Source organism: Ostrea edulis, chromosome 7, assembly GCF_947568905.1.
Source record: "Ostrea edulis chromosome 7, xbOstEdul1.1, whole genome shotgun sequence".
In the NCBI taxonomy this organism is placed as follows: domain Eukaryota; kingdom Metazoa; phylum Mollusca; class Bivalvia; order Ostreida; family Ostreidae; genus Ostrea; species Ostrea edulis.
Genome location: NC_079170.1, coordinates 48109454 through 48129760, shown reverse-complemented (window position 1 = coordinate 48129760; position 20307 = coordinate 48109454). Strand labels below are relative to the sequence as shown.

Genomic DNA, 20307 nt, shown 5'->3' with positions numbered 1-20307 from the left:
CTCCAAGTTGTATACAGTAGATGTGTGGTTGTTCGCATATCGGAGATAATTTGAATTCAGATAATCAGAAAATATATTTGAAATAAAAGAGGGTGAGAGAAGAAACATACTATGCAAAATAGATAAATAAATAATAAAACAATGTTGAATATGTGTCTACGTATTGTTCGTAAATTGGGCGAGTGGTATTTGTACTTATGATTACGAAGGTTGGTCACGGTAGAATAACCTGGTGTTATTTTATTTACAGGTAATTGTTTACACCTGCACGTTAATCCAAGTTCAAGGCGTCTAGCTGTGCCTTGTTCACACCTGTTATCATGTGATTAAAATATAAAAGATGACTTAGGAATTGTTATGGAGATAACACTATTGTAAATATGCTTTGAATAAACAGCCATTGTTTTCAAGTTGTTTATTCGTTATTAGATATCTTAGACATAATTCAGAAATCTTATGCATTAAAATATCAATTTTGGAGTTGGATAATACAAGTTAATTTGTATCTTTCAAGTTATGATGTGCATACGAAACAGAAAAACTGAGAAGGGGGTTTATTATTACTATGGATTTAAAACCAGTAGGGCACCGCTTCGAGTTAAATACCACGCATGCGCAGAAGCCGGTGATCCGAGTCGTTCTTTTCCCTATATATTCTATTAAGAGCGACCCTGGTCACCAGCGACCGCCAGCACGGTTACACCGGTCATCATTAGCCATGATTGTTATCAAACATCTTTCTCAGGTTGCTGTAGACCACGGTCTCTGCAAACGTCAATCAACCTAAGCTCTATTGTTAAAAGTTGGATTGACCAGCGGCTTATCATTGATCGCGACACAGGTAAAATTTGGGAGCGTTAACTTAAAGTTGGGTCTTTAAGGAAATATCTTTAAACAATGACCAAAGCACCTCCCTTTTTATTTATTTTTTAAAAATTTTATACTCCTCACCAATATTGATTCTCCTAACTACCCATGGTTATTGTGTAGGCATCAGACATGAAGGGAAATGTGTCAGCCAGACTGGGAGTCGAAATCAGGACGTCAAACGACTCTTGTGAATGCTCAAACGACGTTTAATTAAACAATTAAACGTCTTTCTCTGTTGTGTCATCGGTTGATGAAGGTAGCTACATGTACAATGTAGCATTGCAGGAAAAATGCATAACTCGCGTTAAGTGGGTTATGGAAATTTTTCTGGAATGATGGCTACCTTCATCACCTTCATCATTATTGTTTATATCTATATAATTTTTTGTTCTATTAAAATATAAACTAGAATTTAGATCTAAAATATGATATGGCTGACCCATTTGTTACGTTAAATGCAACAGCCAATGCACCCTTTGACCTTGATGACAGTCCATATTTGGTAATCATTTTGCAGACAGGTGGTACTAGATCGAACTAGTTTGCAACAGACATGTATTTATTTAAACAATCAAATGCTTTCCCTGTTGTTTCATCGGGTGATGAAGGTAGCTAGCATTGCAGAAAAAATGCAATTTTTTATGCAGTGATTGCTACCATCATCACGCAAATGAAACAACAAAGAAAGACATTGCACTATAATATCTATTATTTTATGCATTTAAAAAAATATAAACTAGAATTAAGTTCTAGAATATCATATGGTTGGTCCATTGGCGTTAAACAGAACAGCTAATGCACCCTTTGATCTTGATGACACTCCATATTTGGTCATGATTATGCAGACAGGAGGTAAAAGAAAACCGAACTAGTTTGCAACGATCATGTATTTAATGTGTGATAAAAGCAGTGAAATATAAAAGAAAAGATTCAGTAAATGTAAATATTGCATGATGAAGGCAATGTCAATTTCAAAAGAAATATAAGAGAAAAGATTCAGTGATTGTTAATATTTCAACATTAACGTAGAAGAATATTCATAGTAAATTATCAACAAGCAACATGAGGTATAGCTGACAGCTTGAATTTCCGTCCGGTTTTTCACTTGATGAGAGTACTTTGATGACTTTGTAACACAGCGACAGTTGTATAAGAGTGGATAGGTCATCTCAAGGTTGTTAAACGTGCAGCACAATGTTTCCCAATCATGTCGTATTGATGTGCTATTTTGTAATTATATTCTCTAGCAAGGCTAATTCATATGGATGCTCAACAGGGTGAGTAGTCACATCAAAAAGCTTCTTTAATACGGTATCATTTTTAAAGCGCGTTTATTATTAAATCTCGTGTGATTTTTTAAAGATCACATGCTTGCCTCTTATATGTTGATTGTATAACTGTGATGTATTGGGGGGAACAAATGTGGTTCATCCAAATTTACTTTCAGAGAGCTACATTTGTGTTTCTGGTATGATATCCAAAGACATTAAAATATATCTATACTACCCCGTGTGTGATCTTCGCCGCATGACGTCTTCTTAAAACTATTATTTTTTATGATTTAACCTACATGTTATATATAGGTCTGCACATTTTAAAGTTTTGATAAGTATAAATTACCCAAAAGGATATGTTGTATAAAATTGGCATGAAGTAAAACAATTTTTTCTTTAAAAAATTAAACAGAGAATACGTATAATCTCCCATAGTTTTACAATTACAGACAATGACTTTTATCCAATTCATTGTGCAAGGCTCCGGGATAGAAAATGTACAAGCTATTTCAACTAGAAGCATTGGTCCGATATTTAGGAAAGATTCATACATTTACTTTCTGACCAAAACACATACATGGATGTATATCTTTATTTATTTCCACAGGTACCAGTATATCTAATTATGATACATGTACACATACATGCAGGATATATACATTTATAATCACCGTATAACATGAAATTACCACATATTCCATGATATTTCTCACAACTATATCATTGCTTGTACGAAGTGTTGTCAAATTCAATTTTCCAAAAATAAGAAATACCATTAAAAAATTGAATGGACTGTTGATCATCGTGTGATCAAATCCCCTGAACCCGACGAGAGTGTTCATAGACATGCTTGTGATCTTTCATCTTAAACCCAGTCCATAGCTTAGTGGTTTTTGGCTTTAATATTCTGAACTTCTATTTATATTTATTGCACACAACTGTGGAACCGGATACTGTACATCAACTTGATGCAAGCTTTGACCTGGAACATAATGCAAGCACTGACCTCTACTAGTACAGGAAGATAACACCACAGTCTGAATTTTTATATCAGATATATATTGCGATTGAATGGGAGTTGAAAAGAATAATTTTACCCTTTGTAATGTGGTAGGGACTAGAATTCATCAGTGAAGTTTGAATAGCTCCACAGATAAGTGTTTCAATGCTTATAATATTTAACCCTTTGTACTTTCTACGATAGAAAAATTACAGACGACGCAACAGAATGTTGTTATGGTTTCCGGAGAGTCAGTTTCTGTCAAGGTACGTTCTTATTATCCATCATCAAACAAGATGAAGTCTACAACGTATCCTGTGTGTGTTATACTGTACTTTATTATTTCACTAATTATAGAATGTCTCCCTGGATATTACGGACCTAACTGTTGGCGTGTATGTCCTTACCCGTCGTACGGACAGCACTGTATGTATAGGTGTCAGTGCTCTTTTTCTGAGTGTAACCACCAATACGGATGTACACCATCCACTTCTCCTGCACATACAGGTAGGGATTTGAATCAAAGGAAAATGTAACTTCATACCTGTATAATCTGTTTCATTTGTCTAGAATTTTTAACTGGATATGGTATAAGAATTCCTATGTATAGTTATTAAAAACATTGAAATACAAAGGATGACTGCGAAAATACGTTTAAAACAAGAATAAATCATGCATGAATATTAACGCTAATGGATACACAAAATATCCACGGTAAACTATCCACATCATAGGAATTTCCCACAAAGTAAATCAAACGTAAATACATGTACATCTGTATATCAATTGCATGGAAATGTGTAGGAAAATGTGATGATTTTATTGCAGTATTTTCTTTCATTGAACTTCAACATAGATACATGGGTCAGAATACAGAAATAAGTATGGATACAAGAAGAAAATCCACGATAGAGGGTTTATCTTAGTAACAATAAACTCATACAGAGTATTTCACAAATGTGTTAAACATCGACTGTCCACAATGATTTAGTTGATCATTACTGTTGTCATGGTATTTTCAGCACCTTAATGAAACTGTATAGTCGATAATTTAAAACAAAATCATTGAATATGATATAAACTTTACAATATGATCGCATAGAAACTGAAACTGACAATAAATTGTTTCAAACTGTGTTAGACATGATCCGTTCTATCAAAGAAAAATAAAATGACCTCACAGATGCATGATATACGGTACTTAGTCTGCCAATTGTGATCTATGGTTTATGTTATCTGTTGAAACATATTTAGCGTTTACATTTAAAGTATCCAATTTGTATCCAACAAGTTGTCGCAAATAGAAAAAAATAAATGCGAGAGGAAGAAAGGATTAAAAACGAATGTAATTATTTTATACATTTGAGATATCCAATTTCTTTAACGCAAATTCATTTTTGAAATTGGCATACCATACCCTAACGTATAAAACATGATTTAAGTTAGCATTCTGTTTTACAGGAATTTCAACGGACATGACGTCCTGGTCTACTGGCGGTTTGTATTAATTAGAGAGAGAGAATAGAATGAATATATAGAAATTCATACTTATCTTTGATTTGAATCTGCAATTCATCTAATACCCGTATCAACACTTCGTCGCAAGTTACGTCCCTTAGCAAGGTCAGCCAAAGGTCAATCGGTGAAAAACCAAGTTTTCCTTCTTTACCTTACCAAATGTAAGACGTTATTACTTTGAATTTTAGCCAATTACCAAGTTTTCAAACAAGTTAATGGGTTGCCCTAATCTGGGGCATTATTCTAGCTGACTGCAATTGATGGAAAAATAACAGATGTCAATGCTATAGAAAGGAAAATTACAAAGGCCAACGTAGGGAAATAGGATTTTTATCCGGGAGATGGCGGACGAGGGACCTAACTTGCCTGAAGTGTTGATACGTGTATACTCATGAATATGCACACCAGTTTAACGGGGGAAAAACTAGACGCAAATAGGAAACAAAATAAATGCGATAGGAAGAAATACAATTTCTCTGAAGAAAACGGAAGACAAACGGTCTGTGAGTATAATAAATAAATATAAAACTTTCAGGAGACCGATATTACAAAATAATGGGTAAACCTTGTTATTTTGTACAGGTTTTACAAAGTACTTCGGTGTTTTCTTTCTCCTATATTAGATTACTTTAAACTGTCCATTTCATATAGCTTTTTCGTTTTATTTCGTCATTTGTCGATAGCAGACGTACAAAAATATTGATACCAATGTAATGTCATCACCAAGACCGAAAGAATAAATATGCTTCGCGCACCTAGGGATTCGAAATCTAAGAGACCGTATTACAGGACAGGAGAAGCTGATTCAGTAGCCAAATCAAGAGATGTGGTACGGGTAACGGTAAAGACGGCGACTAGTACAAGACTGTATATTGCATATACAACGTGCACGCCAGAACAGGAAATAACTTTTCTGGTTTCCGCCATTATATCTGCCGACGAATATTAAATTATTTCTACGTAGATATGAGGCTAGAAAGCCTGTGTGATTGCCGAGATTTTACACACTGGATAAAAACACACACCACGTGTGTTTTCTTCCACTCTTTAACAGTAAACAGTATACAGTTATTGACTGGATCCGAGGATTCAGCTGTTTTGTTTGACCCAAGAACGGATCGATTGCCCGAAGCCAGAGGCTAAAAAAACCCCAGCTGTTGTCCTAGGACACAGTTTATAACTATTTTGTTAAACACCTACGTTTTTAAGGTTGTTTCTACTAGACGTAAATGGTCTGCCATGGTTTGTTTACTTTGAACTTTTAACAAGACAATGTAATTGCGTACGTTTATCAACGTATCCACTAGTTTAAAAGAAAATATACCCAATATTCTACAGAATTGATAATCAATAATTCAATTTTTCCTGATTCTGCTCTGTATTGAATGAGAAAAATCTGTATATCATAAGGTGTCAATCAAATAATTGAACCTCGCCATTACGTATATAAGCAAAGCAGCAGACCGAAAACCACGTGACTTGGGTATCCAATGGAAATGGAGCAGACTATTGCCCGGTCAACAGTTATCGGTCAATAGACCACGAGTGTGAAAGTTAGTTCAACAGTTTAAATGTTGGTTCTAAATCGTATTAGTTTAATATAGGAAAAAATCAAGGTGTTTAACAAATTATACTATGCCTTTTCTATTTTGTAATGGCTAAATTTTGTTTCTGGAACAATGAAATCAGAAATAGCAGTTACATATGACCATGTTGTGTACGATTCAACGAGTGTTCAAGTTAAGTTCAAGCCAGAATGAGAGATCGAAGCTACCATATCAATGTAAGTATCTAGACACGACTTTTTCTGAGGTCGAGTAAAAAATATCACATCAATTTTAATCAAGTTATATTATAATTACTGACCATGCAAATCGAATTTAAGAATCACTGCATGGGTGTCATCACAGACAGGTCAACATGAATATTAAAAATATTGAGAAATTAATTATCTCAACTCTTTCAGATTTCACTTGGTGTCAACCACACAATATTTAATCGTCTTTGTGACTGTGTGAATAGCCAGGATAAATGCCACCACAAGGTTTCACTTTTGTTTTATAGGTAAACATATTTTTCTTGGATGTAATTTTTCCTCATTTAAAAAATGATCTTTTCTGAATTAAACATTGTGACAGTCAATATTCATTTTTATTCCCAACGAAGTATTTGTAGCGGCATAATGTCAACGTTACGAATGTAGTTCGGGTTTAGGTAAACAAAACAGGATATTTTGGAAATGCGAATTCAATGGTCTGTTGGGATAAAATATGTGATAAAAAGACCTCCCATGGTTTGTGGCTGGATATGATTATTATCCAATTTGTTGTGTGTTTTCTATTCCCTAGCTAAGCCTCGGGGATAGAAAACAGACAACTCCTTGAGTGATAATTATACCTAACCACCAACCATAAGATAATCTATATATGTTTCTGAACCCTTTGCACATACACCTAACTGTTCTTGAAAAATCTTGAATATTTAACTTGGCATTTTACATGTATAGATAGTATTGACAGAGAATGTAATGACAATGAATAGATCTATTTTTGTTATCTATGTTAAGGTATCAATATGTAAGCAAGACCGATATCAGGACATCATGGGTACTGCATCCAAAAAGTGCACTGTTAAAAACATCTAAACTGATGGAGGAGCTATTTCCAGCTCCACCTAAGTTAGCAAATTTTTCATTAATCTGATTATCTTGATTGTACATGTATGGCCGTAAAGAACCAACTATATACTGGTAATAATGTATGTGATGAAACTGATTGATATTCATCAATGAATTTGCTTGCAATCTCATCATTTTCTTGTCATAACGAATAACATACAATTGTTGAAGACATAGCTTGATATTTCAGAGGAGGAATAAGACTGGTTTAACAGTTTTTAAATTTATTGATATAAGTACATATAACATATCCACATGTCGTTATGATTTATCAAATAATAAAGTGGTATGCGAATTCTGTTATCTTTAATTGTTTATTTATTTTGTGATATGATAATTTCAATTATACAGGTAGTAGAGATAGCAATCGATCAGAAAAATAATCCCTTGTGGGGTATGGTAAGAAAACATTAGACTAACAACATCACATCTTGATTCAGTGCTTGTAGGATTGGGATGGAACAGGTATATATTTCAATATAATAGTACATGTACACACAAGATGTATTTATAGGTTTATTAACAATGTATCCTAAAGGCTTGTCATGTAAAGCATTCTAATTTTAGTACATCGATACAATTTCAGGTATATCCATCGTTGTTTAAGCAACTCATGGCCTCATACAATTTCTCAAAAAGAAAGGCCATTATTTGCAGTAGAAACAATGAATGTGTTGCAAAAGAAAAGTACTGTTCCTATGGGGATGCTGTAGTTTCAGAAACAGACAGAACTCTTTATTTCAACTTTCTTTTATGTGTTGTTGTATATGTTACCAAAATGTCATGTTAATTCCTATTATGTCACATGTGTTTAGCTTTTTATAATGATCACTTTGTTCAGGTAGTCACATGTAAGCAACCTATGTTGTCAAACGTTCTGTTTTTATTTGATTTGCTATCGTACACCCTGTAGTTTGTAAAAAGACCTCTTGCTATAATCTACTACATATATATCTATATTAAAGATGTTTGAATTCGGAGTTGAATGACGATAGAAGGAAATAAAAACAGTTATAAATAATATAGATATATGTGCATTGTTTGCTTTTTTATTCAGAAAAAGTTTTAATCAAATTTATAAATGATTATTCTTACGTTCCGTAGACTTGAGGTCCACTTTTTATTTTTATGTTCATCTAGTATGAACCATGTTGTGTTAAAGACACTAACTTCTGTGATCATTGTTATTGCGATCAGTTTTAATATATCTATTGTTATAATTGTAGATTGTATTTAGGTATGTATTTAGAATATGTATGTATAAAGGTATGTATTTAACTATTTCAATGATTGCTTATATTGTGTTGACACCACGGACAAATAAATCGTAAGCAAAACAAAAAGGTCAAGTTGTACACACTGTAATTCGATAACACGCACTATAACCCAATTTTCCTTTTTAAGTTCATACTTCCCCTTCAATGTAGAAATCAAAAGTATGAAAGGTGAAGATAACGAAAAGTGAATAATCTCATAAATCCTATAAGCAATACAAAATAGAAACATATAGTTGGGCAAACACGGACTCCTGGATACACCAGATGTGGGATCAGGTGCCTAGGAGGAGTAAGCATCCCATATCGACAGGTCATACCCGCGGTGAGCCCTATATCTTGATTAGGTAAACGGAGCTATCCGTAGTCAAAATCAGTGTGTGCCAAGAACGGCCTAACAATCGGTATGAAATATGTCAGACAGCATTTGACCCAATGATAGGTTGTGTTGACGAACTAAATCATTATAACGACTGTAGAATTTGCGAAATGCAGACTTCAATCGAGACTGTTGTAACCCATATACCATCAACTTGTTTGTCAGTAGCTTATTTCCAAAGAAACTGACAAGGCTACATGTACACACTTCGGATGCAAACCTCTCCAAGTTGAATCAATAGATGATGCATTTAAGCAATAAGATATTTTAAAATCAATTTTAGTTTGAATATTCAGACATTAAACATGTAATATTTGATCATCTCTCTAACAATAATTTCGAATCATATACATGTATATCATATTGGGGATAATTTAGGACATATAGTTCCGGTTCGTATATTTACACATATTATATTTTCATAGTTTGAAAATATCAACTTCGAAAATGCCATTTTTTATTCAAATAGTAAATGATGGTATTGTATTGTACTGTTGAAAATGGAATAAAAGTAATCTGCTTGATTTATTAGTAAATATAGACTAGTACAGTAATTTTGTTCACACACAAGAAAATATTGAGTACGTTAGTAATTGACAATGATGCCTCAACCAAATGTTGAACGAGAAAATGAAATAAATTTGTATTGATCGTTGTAAAAAAAAGGAAAAGCGCTGGTTTACAGTTATGTTGAAGGTCCTGTATTCAGGGGTATTTCGCAATGTGTCATTTTCTCCAGTACGCAAGGAATTTCTTATTAGATAGTTTAGAGTAGTAAATAAATCGTCTATGTAAATGTTACACATATGAAAAAGAATATTGATAATTTGTTCCACAATGTTGAAATAATACAATTTCTTTGGTAATAGCATTTCTATTCACTCTTGTTAGGTACACCTTCTTATCTTTTCAGAGAGGCCCTGTTTGTGTGCGACACAATATTTACAAGTACTTCAAAACAATTAGGGCAATACCCGGTTAAGACAAAAAAGAAAATGTTCGTATGATGGATGTTCTTGATTAGAACAGCAAAATTCCAGATCATGAATCATAAATATTTGATTTTGAAAATGGGAAAGATGAGAAGTATAGTTTTGCTAACAACGAGTACCCGTCAAAAAACAAAACAAAACAAAAACCCTGCATTCAAGTATCGTTGATAATGAAAAGAAATATAAACGGAATTCCACAAAACTTTATGTTATTAGCTACTTTCTGATCATCCTTGTTGAAAAGAACAACATCCATTGAAATATGGCGTGAAACATAATTAAATGATCTCGACAAAATATGCTATAATTGGTGCTGTATAACTGTTAAGGAAATAAACGATGAAATAGTAAAATTTGATTACAGAAGAAATTTTGCATGTCCACAAATTTTCGGAATAATGAACTTACATATCTCTGGCAAACAATGCGTGATAAGGAAAACAATTTCTAAAACTTAAGAAAAGTCATTCGAATTTACGACAACGCCTACAAAATGCATTTAAAGCGGAATGACACGCCTGGTAATTTTTCCTTTACCAATTTCTCATATAGCTATAAAAACATCTGTAATAACCACAGATTTGTCGTTCTTTTTTCACAATTTTTAAAATGCATTCCGTATAGGAAATTGAATTTCATCAATTCTAAATTGCATTATCTAGAACTCCTCATTTTGTCTTTTGAAATATTCTTTTTTACCATATCTGAATAAAATACAACAAAACAATATTTTTTAGACATCATGCGTTCTTAATAATTTCTTAAAAGTGTTTTTTATAACATCAAACTTCAATTTCTTGAAAACTGGCTGTTAAATCTGTATCAACATCTATAAATAGAAAATAAAGATGTATATCAATGATATGCAAAGGTCAAATTGAAAAAAAGTTTTTATACAGCCATCTATAAAAATTATTATAAAAATTTCTGGTTTAAAAAATTTCGGATGATTGAGTTATCTTTCCTAAAATAGCAAAACACGAAAAACCTGGAACTTTTAATAAGAAAATTATCCATTTAGATTTTTTTTCATTCAAAACCTTTAACCTTTTTCTCAGGTAAGTGTGGAAACAACACGGATACAAAAAAGTATGCAATAATGATGTACAAATATACATTTTTAGACAATTTTATTGCAGACTGTATCAACAAATATCTTTAAACAATGACCAAAGCTTCTCCTCCCTTTTTAGGATTCCTCACCCATATTTATTCTCTTAATTACCCATGGGTTTTTGTACATGGATCAGACACGAGAGGAAATGTGTCAGCCAGACTGGGAGTCGAAACCAGCACAGGTACTACTCTACCTCCTCGTTCTGAATTGTTTGCGGCGAAAATTTCTCCGAGATGTGTGGATTCCCTGTGTATCCAATTCAATTCATGTAACTGTTTCACGCTTTTTGTAAGCTTTGGAGATTGGTCTCCTATTGTGTATGTTATTATGCGGGTAGAAGGCAAATATCTCAAGCTTACAAAGAACGTTTCAAAATGATCACATACATCGAAATTGGGATGGAATACACAGGGAAACCACACATTTCAGAGAAATTATTGCAAAGAAACCAACAGCAAAAACAACATTAACAAAAATCAAAAACCCAGAAGGGGTAGGTGGGTAGCAACGTCCACACTTCAGGTGCCTAAGGAGATCAGAACGTCAATATATTCTGGCTACAAAACTATTGAAAATATTTTGTATATCCCACCTCTGGTGTGTCCAGGGGTCCATGTTTGCCCAACTATCTATTTTCTATTGCTTGTAGGAGTTATGAGATTGATCACTGTTCGTTATCTGTACCTTTCATGTAATACCAAACTACCTATTATAACAGGGATATTACCCGGAAGTACCCGAAGTTGTTACGAGATATCGACCATGACTCGAAAGAATGACAGAAAAATTGGAATAAGATCCCAAAATAAGATTTATTTATGACCCCCCCCCCAAAAAAAAGAAAGCATGATAACAGGAAGAAATGAAGTGAAGAATCAAGTGGTTTACTTGAATTTATCAGTTTTAGTAGAATTCTTATGCAAAGTTCAAATTGTGTCTGGTTACAAAAACCGAGACCGGCTGCGAGAAGGCAGATAGATAGACAATGGCCGGTGCCCGACGAATGTCCCCAGAGAAAATAGACTATGTCAGATATGCAATATGAAAGAGATAGGAGATGAATTTCATTATCTGTTCAATTGTAATGATGATGATCTAAAACAAACAAGAACATTATTCATGACAAGCTATTACTACAAAAACCCAATAATTATAAATTTGAACAACTTTTTGATACACAAAACAGAAGTAAATCAATCAGAAGTAAATAAATCATTCAATCGATCAATTGAAGTAAATTCATCAAAATCATTTCTGAGTTAGTATGTTCTCCAGGTTACTCAATCTATCCGTGGACAACATTACATTCTCGTTTGTTTTTTCTAACCCCCCCCCCCCCATATACTTTTACCACGTCTTACATGTATATCTATATTATGTTCCTTTTGCTTACTTCTCTATACTGTGAATTAGCTGAAGAGAATGAAAATATTTGTCATTGCGAATGCTTTAACAACCGAGTTAACAGATCCTCAAAGCAGAGTTAAAGGTCGAAAAATATTCATAGTAAATCATTGATCAACAAGCAACATGAGGTATAGCTGACAGCTTAAATTTCCGTCCGGTTTTCCACTTGATGATGGTACTTTGTAACACAGCGACAGTTGTGAAAGATAGAGATAGGTCATCTCAAGGTTGTTAAACGTGCAGTACAATGTTTCACAATCATATCGTATTGATGTGCTATTTTGTAGCTATATTCTCTAACAAAGCTAATTCATATGGATGCTCAATTGGGTAAGTAGTCACATTAAAATATTTCTTTAACACGGTATTATTTTGTTAAGCACATTTATTCTTGAACGAATGTGAATTTTTGAAAATCACATGTTTAATTACCTCTTATATGTTAATTGCGGAACCGTACGAAAAAATTGGGGGAAAATGTGGTTTATCCTAATTTACTTCCAGAGAGTTCTGCACCTTGTATGACATTTACAATTTAAAAAGTATAAATTACCCCAAATTTTATGTTGTTTTGAATTTTCATAATACCATTTTCTTTAAAAAAGCAATAAAACAGATAATAGTTATAATCTCCCTTACTTTTACTATTACAGACAATAATTTTTATTCAACTCATTGTGCCAGGCTCATACAGGGATAGAAAATGTACAATCTGATTCACTTTGAAATATACGTCCGATATTCAGGAAAGATTTATAACTGTACTTTCTGACCAAAAACACGCTTGGATGTATATTGTTTTTGTTTTATTTCCACGGTTTTAGATATAGATGTATATTGTTTTTGTTTTATTTCCACGGTTTTAGATATAGATGTATATTGTTTTTGTTTTATTTCCACGGTTTTAGATATAGATGTATATTGTTTTTGTTTTATTTCCACGGTTTTAGATATAGATGTATATTGTTTTTGTTTTATTTCCACGGTTTTAGATCTAGATGTATATTGTTTTTGTTTTATTTCCACGGTTTTAGATCTAGATGTATATTGTTTTTGTTTTATTTCCACGGTTTTAGATATAGATGTATATTGTTTTTGTTTTATTTCCACGGTTTTAGATCTAGGTGTATATTGTTTTTGTTTTATTTCCACGGTTTTAGATCTAGGTATGTTAACTTCATCTATAATCACTGTCAAATAAAAAATTACCATATATTTCCGTATGATATCTTTTTTACAGCCATATGCATCATCTATACGTGATGTCAAATCCTATTTTCAAAAACTTCAATCACAAATAACGTGAAGAATTTAATAGGCGGTGTTGGTCATCGTGTGATCAAATCTCGTAGAGCCCTGAGAATCTTCATGGACATACATTTTTGATCATAACCGCAGCTCATATCTTAGTGGCTTTTCGCTTTATTATTTTACACTGGTATTCATATTCACTGCACACAATTATAGACACGAATTTTACTTGCATGTTGGACATTGATTTGATGAAGGCTTTGACCCGGAAAATAATGTAAGCCCTGACCTCTGAAATTATTAGTACATGAAGATAACACCAAAGTTTTATAAGGTATTCTGCGATTGAATAAGAGTTGGAAAGAATAGCTTTACCTTTTGTTATGTGGAGGGGACAAATGAATTTTGAATGGATTCACAATTGTGTTTACAGATAAATGTGTTAATGCTTGTAATGTTTAACCCCTTGTACCTTCTACGTTAGAAATATTACAGAAGACGCACCAGGGTGTTGTGTTAATTTCTACAGAGTCAACAATTTTTGTCAAGGTACGTTCTTATTATCCGTCATCAAACAAGATGAAGTCTACAACGTATGCTGTGTGTTATAATATACTTTTTTAGTTCACTAATTATAGAATGTCGCCCTGGATTTATTGGATATAACTGTGAGTCTGCATGTCCTTACCCGTGGTACGGACAGCTCTGTATATATAGGTGTCAGTGCCCGGAGTCTGAGTGTAACCACCAGTACGGATGTGCACCATCTACTTCCCCTGCATATAGAGGTAGTATTTTGAATTAAAGAATAACGTAATTATATACTCGCATGATATGTTTTGTCTACAACATTGATCTGGAGATGGTATGATAATGATTCCTATGAATAATTATTTTAAACATTTAGATACAAGCGATGATTGCAAAAATGCGTTGAAAACATATCATTTTGGCACACTGTTTTTGCCTATAATAGCTCTAAAACGTCATTGTTATTTCGGATTTCAAACATTTCGGTGGAGCATAACTGAAGAGACATAATTTGTCGAAATGCGCATCTGGTTCATCAAAATTGGTACCGTATAAGTTTTAGATCATAGGATTTTCCCACGGCGTATATCAAACCAAATAATTTTATGGTTTATAGGTTTTTTCTTCTTTGATTCAACTGTTTTCTTTAAATGAACGACAAAATAGATACAAGGGTCAAAATGCAAAAATAAGTATGGATAAAAGAAGAAAATTCATGATAAAATGATTTTTTGTAGTACTAATTAATACGTATAGTGATTTTCACAAATAGCTTAAACATCAACTGTCCGCATTGATTTAGTTTGAATTTCTGTTGTCATGGTATTCTAATATCACAATGGAACTGTATAGTCCAAATTCATTATATTATCTAAACCTTACAGTGTGATCATAACATATATGTATGCATGCCAATTTCTATGAAACTCTATTGGGCTGATCCGTTCTATCAAATGAAAGGTGAAGATAACAAACAGTGATCAATCTCATTACCCCTATAAGCAATACAAAGTAGAGAGTTGGGCAAACAAATCAAATAACTTCACAGATGCATGGTATACTTGATTTATCATTCGTAATCTGTGGTTTATACTATCTAATAGAAATGAAAATTTATCTTTTACATTTGAAATATCAAATTTATTAAATGTAATATCACTTGTGAAATTGGCATGGCATACCCTAACGTAAAAAAGCATACGATTGAAATTAGCATTCTGTTTTACAGGAATTTCAACGGATACCATCTCCTGGTCTAGTGACGGTTTGTATTAAGTAAAAAGATAGATAGATGGAGAATATAGTAATAGATATTCAGACAAATATTTGAGCTGAATTAGCATTTCACTACTTGAAATATTCATGTAATATACACACCAGTTTAACGGACAAAATCGGAATGGTCACAAACGGGATGAAAATTAAGAACCCAATAATGATATCAGAGATGGGATTAGGTACCTAGGAGGAGTAAGTATCCCATGATGACCATGCACACATTTTATTATTCAACATGGAATATTTACTTCTAGGCATATCTTCCCAACTCTGGTGTGTCCAAGGGTCCGTTTTTGCCACGTTTGTAATTTTGAATTATTTAGGGAACGATGCGAGATTGATCGTCACCTTTTCATTCACACGTTTTGTCTATACAATTAATCAACAGGTATGTCATTATGAACAGTTATAATTCATATGAAATATTTAGCTTATAATTAATCATTCTCCGTCTGATATTTGAAAACGTCTTACGAATTTTGCCATGGGATATTAAATATTGCTCTGTGAATTTGAACGAATATCCCCCTTATTTAGGTATATCGTGATTGGAGTATCAAATTCTTCCCAATTTCCCAAAATTAACTGCATGGGCCATATTTGCACCAAAGGAAACACTCACCCGAAATGAGGAAGGGCTAGATTATCACAGTTAAATCTATGAAACCACATAATACCAACTATCAAAAAGTATTGTGTTGTTTCTTTATTAAATACTAAAGTGAATGTAATCTGTTTTAGAAGCAACTTTGATGTCCTCGACGTCTACAGTAAAAGTCAAAGAAAAAACAGCGCAAGAAAGATTTGGTAACGAATTTTTTTTCTGAATTAGATTTACATTCGGAGAAAATAATTGTAAGATCCGGAACACTGATCAGTCTGGTTTTAAAACTAATAATCATATGGGAGATTTGCAGATATCGATTTCTAGGTCTCCGTAAGACGAATAATGTATCGTAGAGCATTCATGAGGTAAAGATTTACTATGAAATTAATGAATTTATGGTTAATGAAAGTTTACCCGAAGATAATGAGATTAAAGTTCAAAAAGATGTATTATTAAGGGGGAGGGAGACAGATGTAAAAACATATTCATATCATTGTAAAGAGAAAACTTTCTTCAAGAATTAAGCCAAAGATGATGCATAATATCGACTTAAAATATTGTCAATGGAATCTGTTTTAGAGTCAAGAACAGTGCATTATTTCACGTCCTTGGCCTCTACAGTGAAAGTCAAAGAAAAGACAACGCAGATAGTATTGTGTAAAGATACTTCTTCTGAATTAGATAATACAATAATAATAACATCCGGGGCACTGATAAGTCTAGTTTTGATACTAATGATCATTTGGGAAATATGCAGATATCGCACATTTTTAGGTCTGCGTCCGATGAATGATGTATCGTATAGAATTCATGAAGTAAACGACATTTACATAGAAATTAATGAAGTCATCGTTACCGAAGGTTTCCACGAGGATAATGATATTACAAGTTCTAAAGAATGTATCGAAGACGGACATACACCTTTAACTGAGAAGGGGGAAGACAGGTCTGAAGATGTTTATAGCACTGTGTGTAAGGAGAAAACTTTATTTAAGAAAGAAGTCAAAGATGATGGAAAACAGGAACACAAGCGTCACATTTGAGATAAAAGAGAGACACTTCCGTTGGTAAACGATGAAAATCTTCATGAACATGCATTTGTTGACATCGTTCAAAATAGCAATGGGAGGAAGCAGGGACCATTTTTTGACTTGCAAAACTACATGGAATCAACCACAATAAATTGTTTTCATGTGGATGATGAAGATGAATGTTCTGATAATATTTACGTAAATGCCAAGACTGAATCAACTTATCTTTAACGTTAGACTATAGTCAGAACACATCTATAAAACGTTAAGAAAACCATTTTATGCATATCATATATAGACTAATTGAAACATGTGGTGTGTGTATGCATTGTATCACCATATCTTCAATGTGTCGACCACATTGTTTATCGAATAAGAAAATATGTACTATTGTTAAAGATTGATGCTTAATTTGTTTGAGTTTATGTTCGTCCGATGATTCAATTGGTGACATAACGTCACTTGTGTTACACCACGTCCAATGTAACATTTGGGGTGTTGACTATGCGACGACCGGGATGTTCACCTTTCACCGCTTTGGAACTGGACAAGGCGAGTTCATTTCCATTTTTTGTCTGATTAGATTGATTAATGCACGGAAGGAAGGCATAATCAGTTTTTTTAACTAACGACATAGTAGATATATCCCTGTGAGCTCGAAATAAAAGACACCACAGAGTCGTCCACTTCTGCTTCATATTTAGATATTTTATTGAAAGTAGACATTAAAGGCAAACTGACAACTCAAATGTATTACACACGGGATGATTTCAGCGTCTCCGTTGTCAACTTCCCATATAAATGTAGCACATTTCCATTATCACCTGCATATGGTGTTGATATCTCTCAACTCATTCGATACGCAAGAACTTGTTCTGCGTATGATCAGTTTTTAAATCGAGGCAAGCTAATGACAAACAAGTTGATGGTACAGGGGTTTCAAGAGTCTCGATTGAAATCAGCATTTCGGAAATTCTATGTTCGTTATAACGATCTAGTTCGTCAATACAACCTATCATGAGATTGTTGGAACCCCTACAGTAACTTCTGCCTCATCAGAATAGAAAAACAGGTCAGCTAAGATTGGAGTACAATTTGTATTCATGGGTGTTCCAATTGACTCTTGGAAGACCTGATTACCAAAGACTACGAATATATTGTCGACAAGGAACTCCAGTATATTATTTTTTATTTCAACCAAAGTACTTGTGCGTGGAATCGGAGTGCCGTTTTTAAGGACTGCTTAATAGATTTGGATATTTCCTTTTTCTATTTTTGTTGAAGAAACACATGTCTATGATAAAAAAAGTCTAGTCTTTGATTTATTGTAAGGAATGGTCATATAAAGTGGTGGAAAGTCTTACGGCTTTCATGTTGTTGATTTGAGAAAAGTTTTGCGTGTTCTAAATATTATATCTGTAAAATAAAATTCGTTGGCAACTTAAGTACAGAAAAGCTATAAAAGATACAAATGTAGATAAAGCTTGCATTTAAAAGCATTTTTAAGGGATAGGTGGTTGGCTACCAAAATTTATAAGAATATAATTCATATTTGTTTTCATAATTACATATTTATTTTGTACTTAATATTGTTGATCGGAAAATTCATCGACATTTTAATAATATATATAGGTGTTGTTCAGACATTATGATAATATTGTATTCAGGGCCATTCCAGTGGAACTAAAAGTATTGTTTTTGTGTTTGGAAATGATATTGTGCGTTGAAAATAACCAACCAATTTTCCTACTAAAAATCTATTTGTTATTTTAAAATATGGAAAAAAGAAATAGGAATTTCTCAACCAGCTAAAGAAGCAACTAGTTTGTTATTTGGTTAGTCCCCCTCCCCAATTTTACAACTGTTTCAAAAATCATACAAGGTATATAGAGGTAACAACTTTCCAGAATTTGAAGAAATTTGTAAAATCACTGATTTTCAAACATAAATCAGTCTAAGCGTAGTGCTTAAAATTCAATCAAAAATTGTTTTCAGCTCTTATAGAACTCCCATATATACAATATTTGTATAAAAAATATGTCATCGGGCTCTCAGTGATAACGGAAAACAACAATTATGTAAATAATTGCATTTATGTGTTGAATGCTGTTTTTTGTATGTAAATATTAGTAAGTTAATATACTTTTTGAAATGTTTGTAACTCTGTGGCTTTGATTTTTCTTTATGTGTAATGTTACTGGTCTTCTCCCAGGCCTTGCAGGTGTCAGGTGTCATATTATGTAACTTTTCCCAGTTCTGCAGTTGCGGCAGACTTGTTACGCAATTCCGAAAATTTCCATGACCAAATCTTACCCCCTTGTCTGATAACAGCCAATCAAAATTTATTATCGTTGTCACGTGTTTTGATGCTGTCGGTAACTGACCATTCAGCCTTGGATCATTATCACTTCATCGAAGCTATTGATAGCATCAAAAAATTTGGCACACCCACCACTACCCCATCCTTTCCTACCTTACTTGCAATGATATGTTGTATTTTTGATGTGTCATCTTTTTGCTGTAGACCTAATCAATTTTATAATTTTTGCAAATATTGTTCTTCCGTTAATTTAGGGGATCAGCATATTGATATGTCATTATGTATTGTGTGAATAGTTTTTGTTCTGATCCCCTTATTATATTATGTATATATTTTTCCTTATTTGCGTCATTTGAATAAATGACATATTTCATCTCTATATTGGTGTTGATGTTATTGATCTAACCTCAGCATAAACGGAGCTGCGGTGAGTTTGTGCAACATGAGGAAACATAAATATGTATTTCAAATAAGACATACATGTATGTATAATTTCCCGGCTTGACACTTAAAATGGCTGAATGCTTACCAAATAAAATTTTGCATAGATATATGGATATATGTGTCTTGTGTGCTTTGAATCGTTTTGCTTAGCACAAAGCAAGAAACCCAACTGAACGTTTGTCTAAACACAAAACACAACTTGTAAATATTACCATTTATCATGTTTATAATGCAGTTTTGGAACATGCCTGTTCTAAAATGACAAAAATGACATGTAAGACGTCACGGTCTACGTTTGACGTCATATTACAACTGCAGCAGTGGCGGATCTAATTAA

The 20307-nt window shown here is 33.1% G+C and overlaps 1 protein-coding gene and 1 long non-coding RNA gene across 3 annotated transcripts; both read left to right on the top strand.

Moving 5' to 3' along the window:
* The first annotated feature begins 4647 nt into the window (after positions 1 to 4647).
* On the top strand, positions 4648 to 8682 carry LOC125655066 (uncharacterized). 2 transcript variants are annotated; one of them, XR_008797058.1, is made up of 3 exons: positions 4648 to 7339; positions 7691 to 7804; positions 7926 to 8682. It is a non-coding gene; the product is annotated as an uncharacterized LOC125655066 (long non-coding RNA). The 2 variants fall into 2 exon arrangements; XR_008797057.1 differs by having other exon boundaries at positions 4648 to 6726; positions 7926 to 8620.
* A 3276-nt stretch (positions 8683 to 11958) lies between these two features.
* LOC125657058 (uncharacterized) lies at positions 11959 to 19905 on the top strand. Its single transcript, XM_056144600.1, has 6 exons — positions 11959 to 12838; positions 14244 to 14308; positions 14398 to 14547; positions 15519 to 15554; positions 16310 to 16375; positions 16755 to 19905. Exons 1-6 carry the CDS (start codon positions 12756 to 12758, stop codon positions 17216 to 17218), a joined length of 864 nt encoding a protein of 287 aa, XP_056000575.1. The 5' UTR covers positions 11959 to 12755; the 3' UTR covers positions 17219 to 19905.
* The last annotated feature ends 402 nt before the right edge of the window (positions 19906 to 20307 follow it).